A 26,344-nucleotide genomic window follows, 5' to 3' on the forward strand; every position below is an offset into this window, starting at 1 on the left:
ACCCCTTCAGCCAATCAACTTGAACTTCTTCACAGGCGGGAGAAACCGGCTCAGACAGGTTAGGGGCTTATTCTCCCTAGATACTCAAGTACACTAACTAAACCCTATAGCCAATCAGCTTACATTAAACTCTGACAGGCTCTAAACTGCCTGACAACTTAAACTCTGCCTATTCCTTCTCCTAAGCTATCCTCACCTGCCACTACCCCATGAATAAAAGGGGCCATTCGTCCCCTTTTCTTTTCATTCTGTTAAATATACAGAAATATTGAGAACATTTTACTATATTTTATATTAAACATATTTTATATTAGGAGCTAATGTAAAACACAATTCCTAAACACATACAGATTTACATACACTGAACATACCACACCAAAAATATAGGAGTACTAAGGTTAATTTACTAAAGACAAATAGACTGTGCAGTTTGCAAAGTGCAGTTACACTCTGCAAGAGCAATTGCTCCAGAGCTTAGTGAATGAGCAGAAGCTCTGCTGACTTCCATCTTGTGTCCCTAATTTTCTCAGTGAAAACACAGGAGAGGAGGGAAAGTCTTCCTGTTGGCTACACAAACAGCAATAACAAACATGTCGTGCTTTTAAGAGCCGGTTCACATAGGGACGACCCGACTTGCCGGGGCGACCTGTGAAGTCGCGGTGCACAGCGCGCACCGCGACCTCGGAGCGGCCTGCATGGACTTCATATCATTGAAGTCAATGCAGGTCACTCCAGGTCGCCCCAAAGTAGTACAGGACCTAAGTCGGAGCGACTTGTGTCGCTCCTATTAGAACGGGTCCTGTGCTAATCTATGGCAGGCGACCCACGGCGACTTGTCAGGTGACCAGGTCGCCTGACAAGTCGCCCCAGTGTGAACTGGCTCTTACCCTTCCCCAAAAACAAAAAAAAACTTTTATAAACAAACTTAAAAAAGGTGCCTGCTCCCCTGTGAAGTGAACCAATGAAGCTGTTCTCCTTATAGTGAAATACTATTAACCACATACCCACTGGGCACTTACACCCCCTTCCTGACCCGGCCAATTTTCAGCTTTCAGTGCTCTCACATTTTAAATGTCAATTACTCAGTCATGCAACACTGTACCCATATGAAATTTGTGTCATTGTTTTCTCGCAAATAGAGCTTTCTTTTGGTGGTATTTAGTCACCACTGGGGTTTTTATTTTTTGCACTATAAATAAAAAAAATTTAAAAAATGTTGTAAAAAAATGCATTTTTCTTAATTTCTGTTAAAAAATTTAGCAAATCACTATTTTTTCTTCATACATTTTGACCAAAATGTATACTGCTACTTTTTTTTGGTAAAAATATAGTGGATAATAATGGATAGCCTCTGTACCGTCCCAGGTCGCACTTACCTTTTAGAAGAAATACTTACCTTTAAAATTTCTTCTCCAGCGCTGCCATCTCAGGTGTGGCGCGTCCTCTTCTGCCTACTCTTCGGTGACGTTGGAGTCCCAGAATGCCCTGCACCGGTCCCGCTCGTCACTTCCGGTGCAGGCCTGTCATCCCTGCACAGCTTCTGGGCATGCCCAGAAGCTGTTTAGCAGGGAATGCCGCGCCTGCACTGGAAGTGACGAGCGGGGCAGGTGCAGGCGCATTGACTCCTGGGAGCGATGACGTTTTGATTTTGAGGCTGGAAGTCCGCTTTAATTACACTTTTCTGGTGTTAGTTCCTGTTAAAACTACCTGGGCCTGGGCCTAATACGGGCAAGCTTTTGTGCCAGTGACGGTACCATTACTGATCCAGGCAAAAAATTCAGGTAGCTATAACCACCTTATACTTAAGATATTACCACTACTCCATAGATTAGGAAACTGGGGGTAATTAGGACCAGCTCTTAGCTGGCATACAGAGGTATGCCAGTGCTCAGAGTGGGGCATGCCTGTGCTGAGAAGTTGTCATTTATTGTATGTGACTGCTTCCCGCACAAGGCTCTATCCCTGGCCCCATGTCAACTGAGATAAACAAAGACACTGGGGATAGTGGTACAAAGCCTATATTTTGGAACTACCATGTCACAGGGGAAGCAGACCTGATGGGAGATCAGTCCCCACAGCTGCAGTGTCTTTTGGGTTGGCAGACACTGATTAAGAACTGAGAGACAAGAATCATATCAGGTTTGCCTTGTTTTTGATTTACAACAGATGGCAGTGGGCAGATTCACTTTTAGACAAAATAGCAGCTATGGATCCACCCACTACCATGTGCTGTCAATCAACAACAAGACACACTTGATTTATGTTTTCTGTTCTTCTTTAGGCTCTACCAACCACACTACAAAACTCCTCAGCCTTGCACATGTCAGAGTGGTGGATGGAGTGGCTGGGGGAAGGGGGGGGGGGTAATGCACAGAGGAAGCAATGTCCAGTATAGACAAACTAAGTTCAGTGCTGGCCTCAATCAGATTCACGTACCTGTCTAAGCACTGGCAAAATCCATGCAAAGGCTTGCTGAAATTCTAAGCCTGCATTCGCAAGGATGTTTAGCCACAATTCTTGCTGCTGGAATTGACAGCTGTGTGTGTACAGCAATGACAAGCTGTCGGCAGCCACAGCTATTTGTTCCATGTTTGACAGTCAGCAATTGTCAGCAGCCAAACTTTTAAAAATATTATAATGATAATTTGAAGTAAGATATATGGATCATTTTATTGGTAAAACTACAGATATCCAGAAAAGTCTCGGCAGTTTGGTTCATTTATAAACTTTTTTCCATAAATTTGTCACAGGAAAAGGTTTAACTTGCTAAAGGTGGGAATAAGATAGACTTGTACATAGAAGCAGCAGAATGACATGGACTTTGTAAAATATGGCATGCCCGCAGCAAGTAAATGTATCATCAATAGTCTGCTAGGATGAGATGAACATTCTAGCGCACAGCAGTGGTATTGCTGTGTAGTATTTTAAAGATTTTGGAAAGATTCAATTGTAGATAAAAAAAATCTAGGTTATAAAAAGTTGTGAAATAAACATTTCTGTATGAACCTTATCATTAGCTAGGAAAAGATAGCACACTTATGAGGACATATTTCTAATAAATAAATGAATGAAACAAGTAAAATGCAGGATCATAAAAATAAAGAGCTTTAAATTCTTGAATAAATCAGTCAGAAAGAGCTTTTTCAATGCACATTATTATTTTCAGAAACAGTCTTTGACACTCAGAGACACAATATTTCATAATCCAGTACTTAATTTGCATTGTTTTCTCATCAAGAAAAGCATGTTAGCATTTGCAAGCTATGGGTCGCGCATGGAATGTGAAAACTGGTAATAAACGTAATCAGATTTTTCAAACGTTCTACACATTAAGTATCAGAATGTCCTAATCATCAGCAAACACAAAAATGTATAAGGCTGGCCGCAGGCAGCTGTTATTTCCTCTAGGATCAGAGAAACACTAGCACTGAGTGACAGATATATTAGGATCTATACAGTGATTTTTATTTCATGACTACTCTTGACTGTTATATTCTAATTATGCATTTCTCATGTACCACTTTGAACATGGAATGCATTTTTGAGAAATGCGCTGGCTGCTTAGTGTAACTAAAACTTCCAATAGAAGATATCATACCCCAGAAAACCATCTTGTAAATAGGTCAGATTTGATAGATAGTAAATATACAGGGATATTGAGTCCATGAAAAGGTATAAAGAAACGTGCAGAAATCTGTCAGCTTCTGGCTGGGAAAGACAAAATTTACGCCTGAAAAAACGGGCTTATGTTGGCCTCATTTAATTTTTATATATATATATATATATATATATATATATATATATATTTTTTTTTTTTTTTTTTTCTTTTTTTATTACATTTCAAAATAATTGAATAGTGCAAAAAGTTGCTTTTCACCAAATAAATTAACACAAAAATACATTTCTCTCTCTCCCAACAAACCCTCTCTCCCCCTGACTGTTCCATTACTCATCTATTCCTCTCTTGTGCATCCTCTCCTACATCTCTATACTTGTCCCTCCTTCCCCCTATCCCATCCAAGTTTCTGCATATCTGCTAGTATTTTTGAATTCCGCCCATTTTCTCCATTTGAGAAACTCACTGTCTGATCCTCTTCTATACTGTCTAAATATTCCATGTTATATGTATATTTGATTCTTTTAAACCAATCTCTAAGTGTGGGGCTTTCCGGATCTAGCCATTTTTTTGGGATTGCCCCCTTGGCTGCATTTATCAAATTTGGTGCTATTGTGCTCTTATATTGTTTTTTTAGATTTGTCAGATTTGTGAAATAAGCAAACCCATGGGTCACCAGTATTATTTACTCCTGTAATCCCCTTGATAATTTGTTGCACCTTCTGCCAATAGGCTCGGATCTTAGGACAGTCCCACCAAATGTGGGCCATTGTACCTTTTATATTATAGCCCCTCCAACATAGTGAAGATCTCTCTGGTTGGCATTTCTGTGCTTTTACTGGTGTTATATATACCATCTCGAGAGACACATATATTTAATTTCAATGGTGTTGACGTCAACCACTGAGCTATGGACAGGATATTCTTTTTACTTCTTGTTCTTTTAGTTGTGTTCCTATCTCTTTTTCCCATGTCTCTATGAAAGGAGGCATTCTCGGACCTGCTAATTCAGTTAACATTTTATATATCTGTGATACCATGTTTTACTTTTATTTGTGGATTACAATGTTTTTCAACTAGGTTCAACTCTTTCTCCATTTAAATGGGTCATTGCAGGGACCCCACAAAATGTTTTAGCTGGGAATATCTCCATTCATTTAGAGATATATTCTCCCCCTTAGAACTCCCCTAGAGTTTGTGGTATGGCCTTATTTTTCCCTCTCGTGTAATGTCTTTAGCTGCGTATTTTTGATCCAGTTACCAAATTGTGTCTCTTTCCCAGGTGCGAAATAATGTGTGCCTTCTAGTGATATTAGTGGTTAATTGTATACCCACTTATCTTGTCTATATATCATGTCCCTAATATGACTCTATTTATTTCATATACAGTATATATTCATGTGACTTCCTATATTTTGGTGGAATCCAGACATTCCTATCTAATTGTGTTCCGCTTAACCTTCTTAGCGGTATTCCCGAGCGTGGCTCGGGGTTAAATTTCAGAGCCAAAAGCGGTAACCCCGAGCCACATTCGGGGTACCGCCAGAACCATCGCTGGATCCTGTAAGCAGGGTTACTTACCTTGTCACCGGGATCCAGCGATGTGTCCCGGCGGTGTCTAGCGCCGGATCTTCCTCCCGATCCTCTCCGTGCCCCGACTTCCGTCTCCTGTGACGTGACGTTCGAAGGGGGGTGGAACCGGCGGCAAATTCAAATGTAAAACACACCAAACACACTGATACAGTTCAAAATAAAAAAAATCACATTTGTTTGCCCCCCAGTGCCCTTTCCTGCAGTTTTACTGTACTTTATATATATATATATATATATATATATATATATAATGTATACAGTTGGTTTAGGCCACTCATTCACAAGAATTACATGCAAAATAATGGTACCGCTTTCAGCCCCTAAAATCTGAAAGAATCATACCGCCAGGGAGGTTAATGTGGTTTAATTTGTAACCCATCTTTTATCTGAATTTATTTTTGCCCATTCTATCATTCGTGAAATTATAACTGCGGTGTAATATCTTTTCATATCTGGTGCGGCTAACACCCCTTGTGTCTTTACTAAGTACCATGTACTGTGTAACCTTGGCTTCTTTCCCTGCCAATTAAACTTTAGTATCATTCTTTTAACTATTTTAAAATATGTCTGTGGAATAGCTATTGGTAACATTTGAAATTTATAAGAGATTTTGGGGGGAATTACCTTCTTGGCCATTTTTGTTTGACCCAACCATGAGAGTGCCTGTAATGATATTTTTTTTAATATCTGCTTCTATCTCATTAAGTAGGGAGATGAACTTGGCGTGGTATAAGCTCTTTGTCGGAGAGACTAGTTATTTTATTAATAATTTAAGATCTTAATAAACCTCAGTATACAGCGCTAAATATCTCATTCTCCTTTAATTAGTGATATGTTGCTGCTGTTTTCAACTACAAATACCTATGCCATGTGTCTGTGTTTCTCACAGGTTGTATACTGTAAATCACTCCCCTTTGCATACATATATATATATGCTACACTGAATACATATCAACCAAAACAATCACTTTCTTTTTACATATACAGTGCTACAGTGCATATATATTAACCCTAATTAATCCATAAATGATCAAATCTTTTAAAAAAAATCAAAATGTCCAATTAAATGTGTCCACACAAAAACTATTAAAAGTGTCTGTTTATAAAAAATGCCACTGTATAAAGTGCTCAGTGTTCTATGTGCATAAAATTCCTTTAGTGCTTCATATCCACCACCTTGAAACGCCATCACTCTGAAGAACTTACCAGATGGCCATGACCTCTCATTTAAAGTGGTTGTAAACCGCTGCACATTTTCTTTTTTCTTTCTTACCTGCAAGGCAAAAGCATAATGTGCTTGAATGCATTGCATACTAGCACATTTATGCATACTAGCACATTATGTGAAACTTACCTGAAAACAAAGCCTTCCAGCAATGCAATGTCATTGCTGGAGAAAGCTGCCATCTTCCCCTGTCTTGCTTCCAGGTTCACAAACGAGCTGCGATGACGTCACTCTCGTGCATGTGCACAGGGCTCAAGTGGCCGTATCTTCAGAGCACATGTGCAAATGATGCCACTGGCTGCATGTACAGTAAATATCTTCTAAAGATAAGGAGATATTTACACTACCTATAGGTAAGCCTTTTTATAGGCTTACCTATAGGTAAAATTTAAAGATGGAAGTTTACTTCCTCTTTAGGTGCAAGGTCTGAATGCGATTTTCCCCAAGGGTTTAAACATTGAGGCTTCTGCTTTATTCTCTCACTCCATGTTCACCATTGCCATAAAATTTGAAGAGAAAAAGCTCCAATAGTGTAAAACCTTTTATTAGCTTCATATGTGACATACAGCATTAGTTAAAGTGCTTACATTTCATTTTGCATTTCACCCTGCACCTGGGTTTACACACATTATAGTATTGCCGGCCCGGCTCCACTCTGTGATTGTTTGAGTGCGGTACAGTGTTGATAGTGTTGTGTTGATAGTGACCTCTATGCAAACAGAAGCGGAAGAGGATCCTGGATGATATCATTGATCAAATGTTTACATATTATTTAACCACTTTACCACTAGAGCATTTTGCTGTCTTACGTCTGGGCCACTTTTTGCGATTCGGCGCTGTGTGACTTTAACTGACAATTGCGCGGTCGTGCGACACTGTACCCAAACGAAATTTACGTCCTTTTTTTCCCACAAACAGAGCTTTCTTTTGGTGGTGTTTGATCGCCTGTGCGATTTTTACTTTTTGCGCTATAAACAAAAAAAGAGCGTTTATTTTGAAAAAATAACAATATTTTTAACATTTTTTTATATGAAATTCCCCCCAAAAAGATGTAAAAAACAATTTTTTTTAAAATTTTTGGCCAATTTGTTTTCTGCTACCCATGTTTGGTAAAAAAAAATCGCAATAAGCGTATTTTGATTGGTTTGCGCAAAAGTTATTGCGTTTACTAACTAAGGGAAAGATTTCTGTCATTTTTGGTGTTTTTTTTTTTTTAACGAGTAATGGCGGCGATCTGCGATTTTTTTTGCGGGACTGCGACATTGCGGCGGACAGATCGGACCCTTGACTGACATTTTTGACACTTTTGGGGGTACCAGTGACATTACTGCAGTAATCAGTGCTATAAATATGCACTGTTACTGTAAAAATGACACTGACAGGGAAGGGGTTAATTTTATTGGAGAGGGAGGGGTTAATGTATGCCTGGTGCTTACTGACGTGTGGGGGGGGGAGGTGACTGTGTGAGACAGGGACAGATCGGATGTCCAGCTATGCTGAACACTCCGATCTGTCACTCCCTGTCACTGAGGAGATCCGCCCGCTCTGTTTACACAGGCGGGCGGATCTCCAAACTGGATTCCCCGACGATCGGGGCAGAGCAGCGGCGATCGCCGCCGCTCCTCCCCTGGCCCGACTCCCGCTGTGAATGAAAACAGCGGGAGCGTGCCTCCGGCGGCGCGCGAGCGCCGCCTACAGGGGAGGAGTCTAGCGACGTAGGTCTACGTCGCTAGACGATAACGAGCCACTGTGCCGCAGTAGCAGCACAGTGGCTAGTGTTATAGTGGTTAAATGACAGACCCCTGGCTGGCTTGTTTCCAAACATCCGCTGACTGGAGATCTGGCCTTTTGCAGTGGTGCCATTACTGCCCATTGGACATTGGAACAAGGTATCATGCAAGTGGTAGGCTTTGTTGCCCCCCCTCCCCCCATACAAGGTCACCCCTGAGGTCATGTGGAGTTAATGAAGGGGGTCACATGCAGGGCTGCTGATAGAAATCGCGGGGCCCTGTAAATACTACCTGACAGCCCCCTCAAGAAAATATTAAGGATATATTTAGCTAAAATTACAATAAAATCATTATTAGCAGACAGAAATAGAACATAACTCACATAATTCATGCTAAATCTAAAAGAAAAAACTGAGTTAATAAATAAAAATGAAGAGAAGATGAAAAAAATATACAGGCTGGGCAGTTGGAGCTCCAGGATCAGAGAGACAGAGGGAGAGAAACAAAGTTAGAGATAACAAACTCAGGAGCAGCGCTAACATTAGAGCCTGGGCTGAGAGGTTGGGCCCACACAGGGAGGGAGATTAGTGAGGGACAACTATACCTTTCTCTGCAGATAAAATCTGGCAGCAGGGAGAGGGCGAGATATCAGCTTTCAGCTGCTGGAGAAAGAGTTCTGTATTTACTGTCCACCACTAATCCTTCTCCATGTGTGGGCCTCTGTGTGTGCTTGGGCCTCCTACAAGAGGACAGGTGGTCCCCCCCATCAGCGACCCTGGTAACTTGGCTGCTGTCCGTAGCCTTGCTCTCCAGCCTGCATGCTTGAATCCCTAAATAATTTTTGGGGGACGGTCCATTTTTTTTAAAATAGACCGTACACTTTTTTGTAAACAATGGCTGCAATAAACAATGTCCCCCATGTGATTTCAACTCAATCCCATTGTCCAGTGTTAAACTGTAGATCTATGTCAATCATGATGACACATCGATACAATGAACCACCTCTGCAAATCTCCTTTTTCACAACACAGAGCAGTAACATTGCATTGACATTAAGCCTCGGTTAACACTATAGCGATGACAGACATCGCATGTGATTCAGAGCACACTGCTCTGCATATCACATGCAATGTCTGTACGATGCGAATTCAGCCATACAAATTGTATGGCTGAATTTGCATCAGATTAGGACAGAACACGCACAGGACCCTTTTTTGGTCTGCAGCAGAATTGGATTGTATGGTGGTTCACACCAATGCAATCCAATTCATGTCCAAACTGTCAGTTTGCACTGCGATATGCGAACTGATCTTGGGATGTTGTTAACTTTCTAGTGACACCCCCAGTGATTCGCATATGGCAGTGTGAACTGCCTGCAATTTGAATGTGATGGGGGAACCCACAGTGGATTTGCAGGGTTCCCGCATCGCATATATGTGAACCGAGCCTAAAAAGTGATACACAATATGATGTTTGTCCTAGCATTATTTTTATGTGAACACATTTTTTGGATTGCTGATAAAATGAATTATTCATTTTACTGCCAATACACTTAGAAGTGCGTTTTCTCTTCTATGTATGTGTATATAGTCTCATCAAACTGTGAGGATTGCATAAATGCAGCCTTTGAAGTCCCTGGGGTTCCTTTGCGAAAGGAAGTTGCAGTTTGGAAGGGGATTTATCCTAGAGCTTATTGAATGTGGTGAAAGTTTTACTTTGCAAAGAATATCCAATCACATTCATAGAATTTTGTTTTAAAAAAGCAGCATAATTGCTCTCATATGATTGGATGATAAAAGTCAGTAGAGCATCACCTCATTCATTCAGTTCTGGGGCAAATTCCATTGCAAGGTTCAATTCTCCCTGCAAAGCGAACAGCCTACTTGCAATTAGTAAATAGCAATGTTAAAATATCACATATACCATATAAATTGAAATGCGTGATGTGTAGCCTATTGTAAAATACATAAATATAACATAAGTTTGGTTTTTACATGCCTGCATGCTTTTTGAGGTTAAGAAGAGCATTGTAATAATTAAATTGTGGATTATAGTGCTGTAAAGCAGAGTTAACCAAGGTGTTCTTTGACAACTTTAGATGTAAAATACAGTATGATCATCTTCCACAGTGGCCAAAAAGAAAAGAAAGAGGGAGAGAAGGTGACCATACCTGAGTGTAGTATTTTTTTTTCAACTCAATAAAAATTAAAAGTTTATATAGCACACACATTTAAAATACTGTTAGCTGGGGAACAGGTAGCAAGCACAAAGCTCCCTGGGATAAGCAGTCTCTCAGGCACAGATACCAAATCCAGTGAGGTAGTGACAAACAGTGCAGTGTTTATTCATGCTATATACAAGGCAATATACACGTGCTGTACAGTGTTTCAGAAAAACAAACAGGGAAAATAATAATAAAACAAAATCCAAGCCATGTCTCGGGACTCACTATACAAAATACAGGCCCTAACTAACAGGTTGAGTAAGCCTACAGCTTGTTAGCTTCCACATACTCAACTTGTTAGCTTTTATCAACCTCTTGCTCTCACAGACAGGAGTTGTCTGATTCCCCAGGATGAGAGCACTGGCTGTCTGTTACAGGTGAGTTTAAATTGGCCTGGGGGAGAGGACCAAGATCTGAACTGGATCGTGGATCAGAGATCCCCGAACGTGTATGAGAGGAGCCTGAGACTCTGCTACAATATGAATATTAGCACATCTGTCAAGTCTCCAGTAGGTGGTAGTATAACAGGTGATCAATGGTGTTACAGCAGACCCTTCCAGGTGGATGTAATGTAATGCGTATGGTACGGTTCGGTACGGTATGCAATTTTTGCAGTTTCCATTGTGAATGGTACCCTAATTCCATACCGTACCACTTTTTTGCGACCCTTTCGTTGGGGTACCAAGCACATTAGTACCGTACCAACAGGGTGGAGCTGCACTCTGCAGAACTTTTATTGGTTGACAGAGAATCGTCGATCACTGCTTTCCGGCTACACCACACCTATCATGAAAGGGTGGAAACGCAAGGTGTACCGTTCTGAACCGTACCGTACTGAACCGTACCATACCACTCAGTGGAAACAAGGAATTAGATACCAGAATGCGGGGGGTATACCAGGGAGCACAACAGGAAGAACCAGCATATGAACCAGGAGTATGTAAAAACCAAAACAAAAAAAGGGGAGGGGAAGCTCCAATATCTAAGTGTAATATTTATTAAAAATCTATAAAATAAAAAAAAATTGAACTCACCTATAAAATAAATATAAAGACATATCTGCAAAACCTCCAGCAGGTGGCAGCATTCCAGGTGGTCATTGGTATAGCAGAAAACCCCTCAATCTAGATGTGATGTCAAACACAAGAGCCATGAAGTAAACCAGAGAAAACACCAGAAAGAACCAGAAATCACTCAGGCCCTAAATTTGTTCGCTAGAACCATTTTGCGCCTGGGTATGTACTTTACATACCTGATAACATTAGATTAGTGAGTGCAGTTTGTTAATTAGTTTAGCTCTAGCACAAAACATGAAGCAACATTGTCAAACTCAGTCATTCCATTTATAGGAGGTGGACAAAATATTGTAAACACCAATATTGTGGAGCCTAGTTTTATTTGTGTAGACTCTACTGAACGTATGCTGCAGTCAAATAATGATAATAATTTTTATAACTATTGTTGAGGCAAGAGTTCACTAGTCAGTATGGAAAGCAAACTCCTCTATCTTTGAAGCGCATTAATACGGCAGCAACACACCTAGAGAGATGCATTTATTTAGGCTCCAGAACAGCCAACTGAGGTACAGACAAGGTAGATGACAGGGTACTTGGAATATTCATGCAACAATCAGACACCTTCAGGGAACCCAGTTTCTCCTGTCATAACTTGGCCAAAAGAACCTCCCCTAATATACACATCTTTCCAATTCAATAACAAGGTCAATCAATCTGATTGAATGTGGTGAAAGTTTTACTTTGCAAAGAATACCCAATCACATCAAAACACTCTCTGTCCCTCATCACTGGGCAGATTGATAACAGCAGGAGCCATTGGTCTGCTGTCTAATAAATTCTGTGACAAGGGAGCAGGGGGGTGGGGCTTTCTATGTAGGGAACTCGCTGAGAAGGAAAAGCCAAGAGGGAGGGGTGGGGGATCAGAAAAAAGGTGGATCGGGGCTGCTCTGTGCAAAACCATTGCACAGAGCAGATAAGTATGACATGTTTATTTAAAAACTTTAAAGAGAACAAAGCACTTTAGGCAGAAATGGCCTATGCCTGCCCCTCACAGTATACTTACCTGCTCTGTGCAGTGGTTTTGTACAGAGAGGCCTGAACCTCCTCTTCTGGGGTCCCTTGCTGGCACTTTTGCCTCCTCCTCTTCTCTATGCACCACCATACAGTAGGGAGATGCTTCCTATGGGGGGTGAACATGCACCTATGTCTATAGACATACACAGTGCAGTTCAGAACTCCTCCTCGCTCACAGGATTTGCCAATGGCTCCTACTGCCTCTGTGAGTGTAGAGAGTAGAGAGCCACTGCTGGTGGGCACAGTCTGAATCAGGATTGGATAAGATATATAAGTATACAGGGGGGGGGGTGAAAGGGCAATACAAATACTGGGACACATTTTACCTTAAAGGATAAATTCACTTAAAAAAAAAAAAACACATTTTTTGCAGGTAGAAAAAAAATGTGCATGTATTATTTTATTATTTATGCAATAGCAGATTGCAGATGCAATGTCAGGCTTCTGCTGACTTTTGGTACAGCTGTCTACCCATAACTCCTGCACAGGCAGACAGTTAAAAAAGTCCAAGAAGAACCAGTGAGCTATGAGAGCATTCACTAGCACCCTTGCAGTTTATTCAAAACTTGGTAGCAGATGGGACTTGTAAATCATTAATTCACAGAACTCTGTGAACGAATGATGCAGCTGTGTGGACAGAGCCCCACACAGCCTTGCTGGTTTGAAATTGTGACAGGGGAGAAGATCCCCTGCCCACTGCCACGGGCACTGCCATGGGAAAGGGGAAAAACTGTGGTGCAAGGCGAGGTTGCTGAACCTGATACATGTTACACCCTAAGTATGGGCATATCATGTAACATGTTCAAAAACGTAAACTTATCCATTAATGCAGGGAATGCCTTAAGGTTAAAAATGTTTAGCCTTGTCCAAAACATTATTAGAAAAGGGGGCCATATATCTACAAAGCTATAAAATATGATTTATATCCTTTTGCCTTTACTTTCTTTTCTGAACTGATACTGTAACTTAGGGCCAACACTACCTATAGGCAAGGTAGGCGCTGGCCTAGAGCGCACATTGGTCAAGGGCACCGTGCTGGCAGGGGCGAACTGGGCCTGTGGTGGACTGGGCGGGGGTCAGGCCCTGACTGGCAATAGGGCACACCAGGCATCTTCCCAGTGGGCTGGGGCCACCGGGCTACATGTATTTCTGGGGCCCAAGGCAGCTGCAGCGGCAGCTGGGCTGCTTCTTGGACCGGCGGCACTCACCTGGCCTCCCTGCAGCCATTCGCTCGGTTGCCCGCCCATTCAGTTTACTGCATGGCCATCAGAGCCAAGGGGTGGGAACTAGATGTCAGCTATCCATGAAGCGTGAGGGACTGGAGACGATCCCAATGGCCTGATGTAAGCACAGGTGTCTCTGAAGCCGCAGACACCAGGACCTGGTCCACAGATAAAGTGAGTGGCATATACTACCCTAGCCTGTCCATTTACTACCCTAGCCTGTCTATTTATTACCCTAACCTGTCCAAATACTACCCGAGCCTGTCTATACACTACCCTAGCCTGTCTATTTACTACCCTAGCCTGTGCATATACTACCCTAGCCTGTCTATATACTATCCTAGCCTGTCCATATACTACCCTAGCCTGTCCATATACTACCCTAGCCTGTCTATATACTACCCTAGCCTGTCCATATACCTGCAGACCATGGCTGGCATAAGGAAGCGAGTTGGTGCTGCCACTATTTGTCTTCAGGCTGGGTACAGAGGAGTAGGTACGGGCCTGCAGACCACAGCTGAAGTAATAGGTGGAAAGACCCTTCAAAAATCCCCCCCCCTGCCACCTTCATCATATACATGGGCAGGGCAAAGGGGGTGGAGTCAACGGCGTAAACAGTGGGGGGCAGCCAAATGAGGTTTCGTCTAGGGTGTCAAAAATGCTTGCACCAGCCCTGCTGTAACTATTGTACAGTAAAACAGTATAGGATCTATGATGAAAATATTGAAAATATGGAGAATTTTATTCTAGGTATCCACATTAAAGAGTTAGTAATTAGTATTAGCTATGAACTAACAGGCATGTTGTCACTGGCACTATTCAGCCAGCCCTTATGAAAGCAATCTTACTGTACCACATGCCCTTAGCTGACCAACTCTAAATGTAACAAAGCATTTTGCTGAGCTAAAGGAAGTATCTGTCTGCGTTGACATAAACAGTCAACTCCGGACTGCCACTTGCAAACTCGTATGTTTTTGAAAAGTTAATTCAAAGGAATTATAGCGGTGGGATTGTGTGTGCTTGTCTGACCACACTATACCGGACATTTTTCAAAAACTAAAATAGAGTAAAATAGTTGTCCAGGGCAACCAGTTCTCATCTCTCAAATGAAGCAAGGAATCCAAATGCATGCTATGGATAGCAGCCACAGGGTTATCCTGTTTCCAGGAAATGTAATACATGTGATGCAAAATGTTTCATTCACATAGTGTTAAGTTCAATTGCAGCTCAATTCCTATTTTAGTATGTGTGTATGTGTGTGTGTGGAGGGGGGTGGGGTAGAATTACATGTTGAACAGAGGGTCATGTCAGCTAATTGAGCAGCAGATGCTCATATACAAAGCATTGGATGGTGTCCTCTGCAAATATAGCTTGTCTTGAACGATTGGTATTCCTTGCACAAAAAAAAAAAAAAATATATAATATATATCATGGAAACTCAATGGTCAATTGCAATATCACTCCTTTAGATAATTAATTTATGTGTTCTATATTATTCAAGTCAATTTCCAGTGAATTGATATTAAGTGGCTGCTGGATTGAAATGGTAGTTACTCAACTGTGTATCAGTATGACTTATAAGACCTTTATCATCACTGGCTTTCTTCCCAGAATTTCCTTTTGGCCTCTCCTTAACTGTAATTATATTTATTTTAGTACTTTATTACTCAGTATATCTTATTATTTCTTAGACTACAACATGCTTAATGTTCAAAGTCCAATTGCTTGCATCCACTGCATTTAAATAGGTCCAATATTTATCTATATATAGGTGCATGTTTTTTAGAGGGTAATAAAGGACAGTTGCAGTGTATTTATCTTCGGTGGGAGTGGAAAACATGTGTGATGGCTTAAAGGCCAAATTATAGAAAATTAAAAACAAATTGTTATGCATGTATGTGCAATGTCAGGTCTGCTGGCATCGCAGACACCCAGGTTGCAAGTCATAATCAAGTTCAAACAGTACTCTTACCACACAATATTTTCTATTATATAACTGCTAGCATACCTTGCTTCTGACTCTTAATTGTCACTCATTAATCAGTCACTTACTGAAATATGTAGTGACTTATTGCCCCATAAGCTGGCATTCTGAACCTGGGAATAACACAGTTATCATGCTGGCTAGGCATTGTGGCTGCCATGTTTAAACAGTAATAATGGCAAAACTGAAGTAAAAATGATGTGAAATGTAAAAATGATTACATATATATTGTTTTAAATCATATATTAATCTGGATTCTTGCTTTAAAGCTTAAAGTGGAAGGAAAGGCTTCTCGTTAGGTCATTGCTGAGCAATCAGTACCCACAATAGCAAAAAAACAGCATAGTTTAAATTGTTTAAATTTGCCTCTTAGCACTTTTTTTTTTTTTTTCCAAAAAGCTGCCTGTCACATAACCTGAAGCCTCAGTGGTTTTCTTGTTCATTGTGGCTGCTGGACATGTCCCCTGCAGCCTTAGCATCCTCATAACCGGAAGTGACATAGCTAGCTGGCAGGCATTACCATTGAAGGCTAGTGGTCATTTCCAGAAGTGACATATACCCATGGCTGGTTTTCTTTGACGTTTCATAGTAATAGGACTCCAGACAGACATCTTATGTTTCTACTGTTACTGTGTGGAGGTTAGTTTCAGCAGAGTCTCACGTGTTTGTGTGTCTGTTCAGATGGCCGGGAGAGATGGGGCCAGTGCTGGGCAGGATGGGGTGGGTCTATTTAAAACAGTAGCTAAAAAAAGCTAGACAATCAACAGGTCACAAAATGCTTAAAGTGATATTAAAGTCTAATTTTTTATAAAAAAAAAAAAATAACAAAACATGTCATACTTACCTGCTCTGTGCAGTGATTTTGCATAAAGCAGCCCGGATCCTCCTCTTCCCACATCAGCACACCTGGCCCCTCCCAGCTTGCTATGCGGGCACCCAAGCTTAGCCGCTGCTCTGTCCATTGAGACACGGAACTGCAGCTCAGCCCTGCCTCCTCCATCTCCTGATTGGCTCACTGGCTGTGATTGTCAGCAGCAGGAGCCAATGGCTACCGCTGCTGCCAAAAATCAATCAAGAGTTCAAGTTCCCGGAGAGGCAAGACTCTCCCAGATAATGCTGGATTGAGAGGGGCTCAGGTAAATATTAGGGGGGCTGCTGAACACAGAAGGTTTTTTTTTTTATCTTCATGCATAGAAAACATGAAGATAAAAAAAAAAACTTTAGCCTTTACAACCATTTTAATATCAAATGTTGAAGGGGTTTTACTGCCTGGTTGATAAAGTAATTTGGCCTATGTTGGAAATCGTCATCTTGGAATGCCAGTAGTCATAATGGGAATTCATCTCCTAACAGGATGTTCTTGCATAGTCCTCCTGATGTGCTGTATGGTGGTAGAAGAGCATCAGCTAAGACCTCCTGGGTAGGTGTGAATTAAAATGACTGATTTCCTACAGCAACATCAAAGGCCAGCTGTTAGGCCAGCTGTTACTAGGCCAGCTGTTACTAAAAGATGGCCTTGATCAAAAGCAGTGATTCAAGGACTAATGCTGCTACCTAGTGGAGGCCACAACATGCTTCCTGGAAGATGGTCAGGGGAAGACTTTACTTCCTAGTGATTAGGAAGCATGGCCTCTTATGGAGTTTCATTGGACAGAGGACTACACAGGCGGGCAGAGGGTGTTTCTGTGGGGTGTGTCTGTGTGTGGTTTAAAAGGTAATGGTCAGCTAGAGTTCTTCCTCTTTCCCATTGAGCCCAGATGAGAGATACCGAATACAGAGGACGACCTTACATAAAGAATCATTTATGTTCTTTTGTTTTATATGCTCTGTAGTCTTCTTTTAGTGTTTTTATGTTAGCATTTTTACTTTCTTTATAAACAAATGAGATTTTTGAATTAATTTAAGCATTCAAGTTTATTTTTATAGCTAACAGTGTTATTGTATCATCGTCATTAAAATTATCAGAGCTTTAATAGACTAGCTAACTATAGTAATAGACAAGATACTACATATTTATAATAAATAGGGGAAATCCAAAACCACCCTATATATATTTCAACAAAGTTTATGTTCTATGACATATTAATCATGGTTTTATTTTCATTCTTGCGTGAAATTCCACTTTAAATGTGGGCTAAACAAATATTGCCTTAATATAATAGTCATGTTTATTTTTTCTGGACACTTGGTGTCCTTTGTGCACTTGTTTCAGATCTATACAGTATTCCAACATGAAGCAATTTCTGCACTTTGCTTCTTTGCAGTAGTTTCCTATAGCAAAGACTGGTCATTGCTGCTCTCTCTCCTTGTGCAGGGTGACTGGACTTGTATTTCCTCTTGTGGTTTTATGTAGGAAGTCTGTAGGTGGACCAGTTTCCCTCCTACAGCTCTGCTACAGTATGTGCAGCATACTTAAGAAGTCATGAAGTCATTTTGAATGAACTTGTGCTAATTATAGTGAAATATTTTGAAAGAGGCACAGATAAGAACTACCCGAATCTTATACTCCAAACCTCCTAATTAAACTGATGCAAGGCTTTCATGAATTATACACAGGGGCCATACCATCAGAAAAGTATTGCAAATGCTATATTGAATTTTCTCAATTTGTGTTTTATACAGTGTATTGTATTCCCACCTGATTTATAATAAATGAATGATATGTCAACAGTGAATTTTTTTTATGTTTTTTATAGGTCCAACAAATCATCACAGCCAGTCAACACTTCGGCCTCCTCTTCCCCCTCCTCACAACCATACACTGTCTCACCACCACTCTTCAGCCAACTCCCTCAATAAGAACTCTTTGACTAACAGACGAAACCAGATTCATGCACCAGCTCCAGCTCCTAATGACCTGGCCACAACTCCAGAGTCAGTTCAGCTTCAGGACAGCTGGGTACTCAACAGTAATGTTCCACTGGAGACCAGGTACAGTAAGCTTTATGCACACTTATGACCCTCTCCTATCTGTTCTGGCTTTATATCAATACCTGTAAGCATAATATTAGGTCCAAATATTCTTAGCAAACCTTATTATGTGTTATTGAAGTTAAACTATACCAGCGTCTACAGCTTAAGTAAGTGTGCCACCTATTTGAGGGTGCTGTGACAGTCCCCAGGTGAACTGTCCCACATACAGACATATATATACAAGTATATAAATACAAGTATATACAAATATATACAAATATATATATATATATATATATATATATATATATATATATATATATATATAGTACAGCATTGTCTAGTACCCTTACAATTGTCAATTTGTTGCAACTAAAGTGTGTATGTTTTTTCTTTTTTTTTCTATGGTGAAAAATATATTACCAGTGTTGAAAAAACAGTGATAGGACAAGAACAGAAAAGATGGGATATTTCTCTAATGGGGACACAGATAGTAACAAAAGTACATTGCGGGTACACGCGGCAGAATGTCAGGAGACATTTGTCTGATTAAAAAAAATGGCCAACATTTTGCCCGCGTGTAAGTCAGTCTGTCTGACAGAAGGTGGCCATTTGGCTGGCTTCAGTCAGACATGCATGCTGGAAAACCAGCAGCTGACCGACTCCCAATCAGCACTCTCAGCCAATGGCAGAGATCACTGATCAAAGTGTTATTGGACGTCCCGCCGCAAAACATGACCAATCCCTGTTGGTAATACTAGCTGAATGACAGCTCCCAGAGCTGTCATTTGCTATATAAAGAAAGAGGTGGGGAAAAGAAGGACATCAGTGCCCCAAAATGGTGAAAATTAACCAACTATGTAAGGGTCCATTCCCTGCTTATGTCGCCATATAAGTGACTGGACCAGATACCCTAAATGTTCAGAGTTCATACAGGCTTCCAAACAGCCAGTGTCTGTCCTGAACTAACGTTTAGACTGAACAACAAGCTTATCCCCACTTAGGCCTCTTTCACACATACGGTCTGTTCATATCCGCCTGTCAGTTTTTCAGGGGGATCTGAACGGATGGCCCATGCATCTCTATGGGGCAGCGGATGTCAGCGGAGACATGTCCGCTGACATCCGATCCTGTCTGTCAAATCCAGACGGATGGAACCCCTATTGTCCATCCGTCTGGTGGATGGGAATCGGATGAGAACTGACAGGCGGCCCATTCTCATGCGATTCCCCCATATAGGACAGCGAGGATCTGACACCTCCATGTCTGCACACAGAGCGGAGACGGAGCTGTCATCTGCCTGCTCAAACGGAGTCCGTCGGCGGAATGGACATGTGTGAAAGGGGCCTTAGGATGTTTTTATTCCTTGTTTTTTTTCTATAATTTAAAATGTTTTAACAATTCAACAGGGAGAGTGGAGCCTTTCAGGATTGGAGGCATGTTTGTAAAACAAATCAAGGGATTTCTTCACTGAAGACTATAAAAGATATTAGAAGGTTGCAAACAAAGCTTGCAAACCTTTCTCTGCATAGGAAGGAGGACCCCGGAAAAAAAAATTGCAATGTCAAAAGTAACTGTTTTACCTGAGGTAGCAAACCAGGTGAATGTTGTGGATACGGCTCCTAAAAGAAGAAGTGACCTCCTTGTTGGTAATTCAATTATAAGAGGTGTTTTTTTAGGAAATCATGTGGAAGTGTCAAAGGAATTTAGGTTTTTGCCTGGTGCTACTGTTAGGAGAGATAAAAGGCTTATTTTAAAAATTGTCAGAAAAGTTAGTGAAGAGTGTAATGTTGATGTTGTTGTGCACCTTGGCACAAATGATTTGTCCCAGAATGATGTGTGTCCTGTACAAAAGGTTTTACGAATTTGAGCCAGAATCTTCAATAGTTAAGGTGTATTGTTACCTTTTCAGAGGTCTTACCTGTGCATAATAAGAGAAAGTGCTCTGTATAGCAGCCTCCAATGATTGGTTCAAATCTGAAGGTTTTGGTTATGTTAGTCATGATGCTATCAGGTGGTCTGACATTGAGCTGTACAAGAAAAATTGTTTGCACCCCTCACAAGGGCACTGAGCTTCTTAGTATGAAACTTAGGAGTTCTTTTTACATGCATTTAATCTGAGAAATGGGGGCAGAGATGTAATTAAAGAGGATCATTCCTCCCTCCGGTAGGTTGAAACAAATGTGAGGGTTTGCGTTGCTAAGGACTGGGCTGATTGGGTGATCACTTCAGTTAAAGTTTCTGATGGTAAAAATGAAGCAGTAGATAGCAGTGTTTGTCATGTCATGTGCACCAATGCTCGTAGTGTACGCAACAAGCTTTGTGAGCTGACAGCTCCTATGTTGGTTCAGGGATTCAAATGACCGGGAAATAACAATACCAGGTTATACACTATACAGGAATGAAAGAGTAGGGAAGAGGGGAGGTGGAGTTGCCATGTGTGAAAAATAACATAACGCTAACATCAATTCTAAAAGCAAATGCAATGAAACATCCAAAACCTTTTTTAGAAGAAAAAAATATATTTATATTTCAGGTACTTATAAAGAACCAATGATATTAATTAAGACTCAGGATCTGGGACACACCGCATGAGGCAGACACTTAAGACACTCAGTACAGTTTTTTGCCTTTTCACAGCAACAGTCACCACTTACTTTCTTCCGTAATTGCACTTCGTTTTTTTATATGGGGATATGTGTGGTGCGTTTTGCAAGACTGCGGGGATTACCACCACAGCTCCCGGGGGAGGCACATGCAATGCCCTGCATCCACAGGACCGCACATTGTCAATGACAGTCATTTTTGTTTGATTGTTTTCCACATATCCTGACGGTCTGTGAGAGGGACGCCAGGCATTCAGATCGAGTGGGAAGCTGAGAGATCTTTCCTTGATGTCCATATTGGTTTGATTTCTGCTGTCTGTGATCCCTGTAATAAGGAGCATAGACTTCTGGTAAGAGGCTATTTAACCCCTCATGGTGGCGGCTTTCCTGTACACTGGTTTCGTTTGAAAGGAGATATGTGGTTTCTACTTATGAACTGAGCACCATCCTTTTGGGACTTCTTCCTTTGGAGTGATCATGACCATAATTTTTCTTTTGGTGTGATGTGGACTTAATAGAGATCATAAAAGACATTAGCGCTGCACAACTATTTCTACTTCTAAAGAACCAACAGTTTAGACAGTGCTTTACACATATATTGTACATTCACATCAGTCCCTACCCATAGGGAACTTACAATCTAAGAACTCTAACTCACATTCATACTTGGGACAATTTAGACAGGAGCCAGTTAACCTACTAGCATGCCCTTGGAGTGTGGCGGGAAACAAGGAGTGCCCTGAGTATACCCACAAAGGCACAGGGAAGACATGCAAGGCAGTTAGTGCCATGGTTTGGATTCGAACCAACAATCCTAGCAGTACCAGGCACAAGTGCTAGCCACTTAGCCAGCCACTCTGCTGCCTCCAAGTCCATGCAGCAAGTGCCAAAAACCAGGAAACGTAGGATCTGTAAGCTGAGGATTCAGTCACATATTGAAGGTGGATGTGGGCTTGATCCAATAGTTGAAATAGATTTGTTTACCAAGCTCTTTTGTTTATGCCAGCTCACTTTCATGAATCAGGGATAGCCCCAATTTATTAACCCCTTGGAGCCGGTGCTTCCTGGCACTTTATGGGTTTCGGATGCTGGGAGGTGGGGCTTATGATCATGTGACTGCCATGATTGGCTGTCAACGCAAGAAGCAATCGGAAGCTTTCTGTTAGCCACCAGTAACTGTGCTGTGAGCGTGCAGGGCGCATGCTCTTGGCACAGCTGTATTTGCACTAATGCACGCAAATATGCGACTACTCAGCACCGAGAGACACCTGCCAAGGGGCTGCATATTTGTGTGTGACCGGCACTAAGTGGTTAGGTTTGTAGTCTCATATTACCCCTAAATTGATCTATAGCAGATCTATTCAGCTGAAGGTCTATCCAACTGCTGCAAATATTACCAGTACTAACCTTATCTCAGAAGAATAACAATTTTCAGGAAAATCCAGACTGGCAAATTATATCTCTGAAACTTAAATACCAGGAAATGTCAAAGGTAGACCAGTACCATTCAGTGCTACGTGCTGTCTGGTAAGTGTAATTGTTGTGATTTTTACTACACAATGTTTTGTGGCACAATGAGGTGAGTAGTTGAAGGTTTGCGTGAGTTATGGATAGGTAAAGTCAGGGTTATGCTTTAGGAGGTTAAAGTGGTTCTGAAGGCTGAAGATTTTTCACCTTCATGCATTCTATGCATGAAGGTAAAAAACCTGCTGTGTGTAGCCCCCCCCAGCCCCCCCCCCCCAATATGTACCTGAGTTCCCTCATGATCCATCAATGTGCATAAGAGCATAGGCTCTCTGGGGGCCATTGGCTTCAGCTGCTGCCAATTACAGCCAGTGAGCCAATGAGGAGAGAGAGGAGCGGGGCCAAGCCACGGCTTTATTTCTGAATGGATACGCAGAGCAGTGGCTCGGGAAAGTGCCTTTTTTGCTTGCTCCCATTGCAAGCTGCTTTCTCTGGGGGCACTCAACAGGAGGGAGGGGCTAGGATTACCAGTGGGGGATCCAAGAAAAGGAGGATTGGGGCTGCTCTGTGTAAAAACACTGCATAGAGCAGGTAGGTATACCATGTTTGTTTTTGTTTTTTTAAGTTTTGCTTTTAATATCACTTTAGGTTAGTGACAGTTTTTGAGGTTCTTTATGAGGTTTAAAGATAAATCTTACATTTCCAAGTTCAATTAACAATGGGTAATTCATTTTCCAGCCTTTCCCTACATATAATGTTGGTTTTTTGGCTTTTGTTTCTTTTTTACAATATTTTCCTCTATTTACCAGAAAACCTTCTTCCAAGTGGTGCTCATGTAGCCTCCAATCTTCAATCTAAATTTGTCAATTGCACTGACATAAGGCAACCATATGAGGCATTATGAAACTCTAGAGCAATGATGGGGAACCTTGGAACCCCAGATGTTTTGAAACTACATTTCCCATGATGCTCAACTACACTGCAGAGTGCATGAGCATCATGGGAGTGTAGTTCCAAAACATCTGGAGTGCCAAGGTTTCCCATCATTGTTCTAGAGTGTCTTAGATGGTCTTCATGAATTTCACTGACTATTGTTATCTGATAGACTCAACTGAAATCAGCTGTAATATTTTTTAAATTGAAACTTACACAACATATGCTAACAAAAACATGCCCTTTCAAAACCTTGTTTTTTTTTCTTAAAAAATATCTTACTTAAATTGTACACCAATTCTATAATACATGTGTATACTAAACAACATACAGCATAACATTTAATGCATGAAGTAGTGTATGTAGTAGTCTTGGATACCATTATCACTATTGATTTTGGGTAACAGTAAAACTTTCTCACTATTTGAAAATCAATTAGTAAACAAAAGGATCCCTGGATTAGCTTACTAGCTTCAAGCCCAGTTTATTTCAGATCACGTACTGTATAAGTATACAGAAAATCTTCTATCATGTAACATACACAATGTTGAATTGTTCTCCATGTGACACGGCATGCTGAAGTTCCTAGAAAACATTTATTGAAACCCTTAATTTCCTAAGTGACATTGCAATCTATACTGACTGCACCTGCAGCTTTTGTTCTAGTTTCTACAAAATAGATAAATACCTTGTTCAAGTTCTCGCTAGAATGCGAAACCTGCTTCATTTCCTTTTGATTTCCAATCCCTTCAATTCTTCTAAATCATCAACTCTACAGTATCTTCTAAGGCAAACAATTACTTTGCCACAATCCATATTTAATAATATATAATATGTATAAATGTATCTCTTTAGGGAAAAAAGGTATGCTTCTTACAAATAAATAATACACTGCAGCTCTAGATCTTGTGTCCATGGGCTAAGCCCCACACCCATTGTCATTCATCCACAAAATGTCTAAACATTTACTACCACTGAATGTCTGTCATTTTCTATTAATTGGTGGGGGGGGGGGGGGGGGATATTTTTTACAGAAGTTGAGGTCACATATACAGCTTAAACGGATCAAGATTAAAGATTAAACGGTCTCAGATTTCTGTTTTTAGAATAACACAGGTAATTGCATGGACCTCAAAATGATTACATTTCAGCACTGTTATTCTAGAAAAGTTTATACACTTCACTTTCCCTTTGTAAGTCACTACAATAAAGTGTACCTGTCACTATGCCCAGTAAAGATATACTATAACAATAAGCTGCATGCAGGTGTATTCGGGTGATGGTGATATAAAGGTAAACACTCTAAAGTTTTACTTCCTGTCATATATTCTGGGGGGCTATAATTATGTCATAAAATATAGTCGGTATTTGATGTCTACAAACTGCTTGTTAAATTTATATTGAGCAAAAATTGTTTGCTTAGTATTAGTACACATTTTTTCTATGTTCTTTCTATATGTCTAAATGTAATAAGACATTTGAAAGTAAAAGTACTAATAATGGCCTTCTCAGGCCCCGTTCACACTGGGGCGAAGCTACTTCCCGGGGCGACCTCACAGGTCGTGGCGCGCTGCTCGCACCGCGACCTCGGAGCGGCCGGCACGGACTTCATAACATTGAAGTCTATGACGGTCGCTCCGGGTCGCCCCAAAGAAGCTCCGGACCCTTTTTCTAAGTCGGAGCGACTTGTGTCGCTCCTATTAGAACGGGTCCACAGCTTCTCTATGGAAGGCGACCTACGGCAACCTGTCAGGCGACCAGGTCGCCTGACAGGTCGCCCCAGTGTGAACAGGGGCTAAATGTACTGAAACATATTTTTTTACAAATAAAATAATGGACTTCCTGAGTTGTTTTTTTAGAACAATGAAGTCATTAATCCTTTAGCTACCATTATGTAGTGTATATTCAGAGAGCTATATGTAACACATTGGTACCTGCACCAATAAGTATATATTTTTAAAACTTTAAAGTAAAATATTGGCCAGGATATAGACAACAATTATTTACATACTATTATAGTAACTTTATCAACATTATTGAAATAATATTACCCTGTAAAAGAATAAAGTAAATACTGACCTCTCCTGTCACCTCTTGTTTTTTTTTTTCTCAAAATACAACATTATGGGGTGGATTTACTAAAGGTAAAACGACTGTGCCCTTTGCAAGTGCTCCTGAACTAAGAAAAAAGCAGAAGCTCTGTTGACTTCCATCATCCAATTATTATGTGGAAGCAAAAATGCTGTTTTTTTTTTCCTTGCATGTGATTGGGTATTCTTTGCAAAGTGAAACCTTACCTCATTTACCAAGCTCTGAAGCAACTGCCCTTGCAGAGGGCAATTTCACTTTTCAAAGTGTACAGTCCTTTTGCCTTTTATAAATCAACTCCTCTATGTCCATGTACTGTGTCCCCACAGCACTTGCTGGCTTTTTAAGCCAATTCACTATAAGACACAATTGCGTTGATTTACTATAGGCAAATAGACTGTGCACAGTGTAGTTGCACTCTGCAAGTGTAGTTGCTCCAGAGCTTAGCGAATGAGCAGAAGCTCTGCTGATTTCTATCATCAAATCATGTGCAAGCAAAGCAACATTTTTTATTGTTTTTATTTTCCTTGCACGTGATTGGGTACTCTTTGCAATGTGAAGCTTTACACATTTACTAAGCTCTGGAGCAACTGCACTTGCAGAGGGCAACTGGATGAGTGATGAGTACGCTGAATGACACATCTGACTTATACCC

General features: G+C 40.9%; 1 protein-coding gene across 1 annotated transcript in view; it reads left to right on the forward strand.

The window, feature by feature from the left end:
• Nucleotides 1–26,344, forward strand: part of LOC309552099 (teneurin-2-like) — a 1,659,581-nt gene that overhangs the window by 790,037 nt on the left and 843,200 nt on the right. The window contains exon 5 of the mRNA XM_082252878.1: nt 18,382–18,616. Within this exon, the coding sequence (XP_082109004.1) occupies nt 18,382–18,616 (235 nt within the window). The remainder of the gene's footprint in view (nt 1–18,381; nt 18,617–26,344) is intronic.

The sequence above is a fragment of the Pelophylax lessonae genome, assembly GCF_965119305.1.
Source record: "Pelophylax lessonae genome assembly, chromosome: 4".
NCBI lineage: Eukaryota > Metazoa > Chordata > Amphibia > Anura > Ranidae > Pelophylax > Pelophylax lessonae.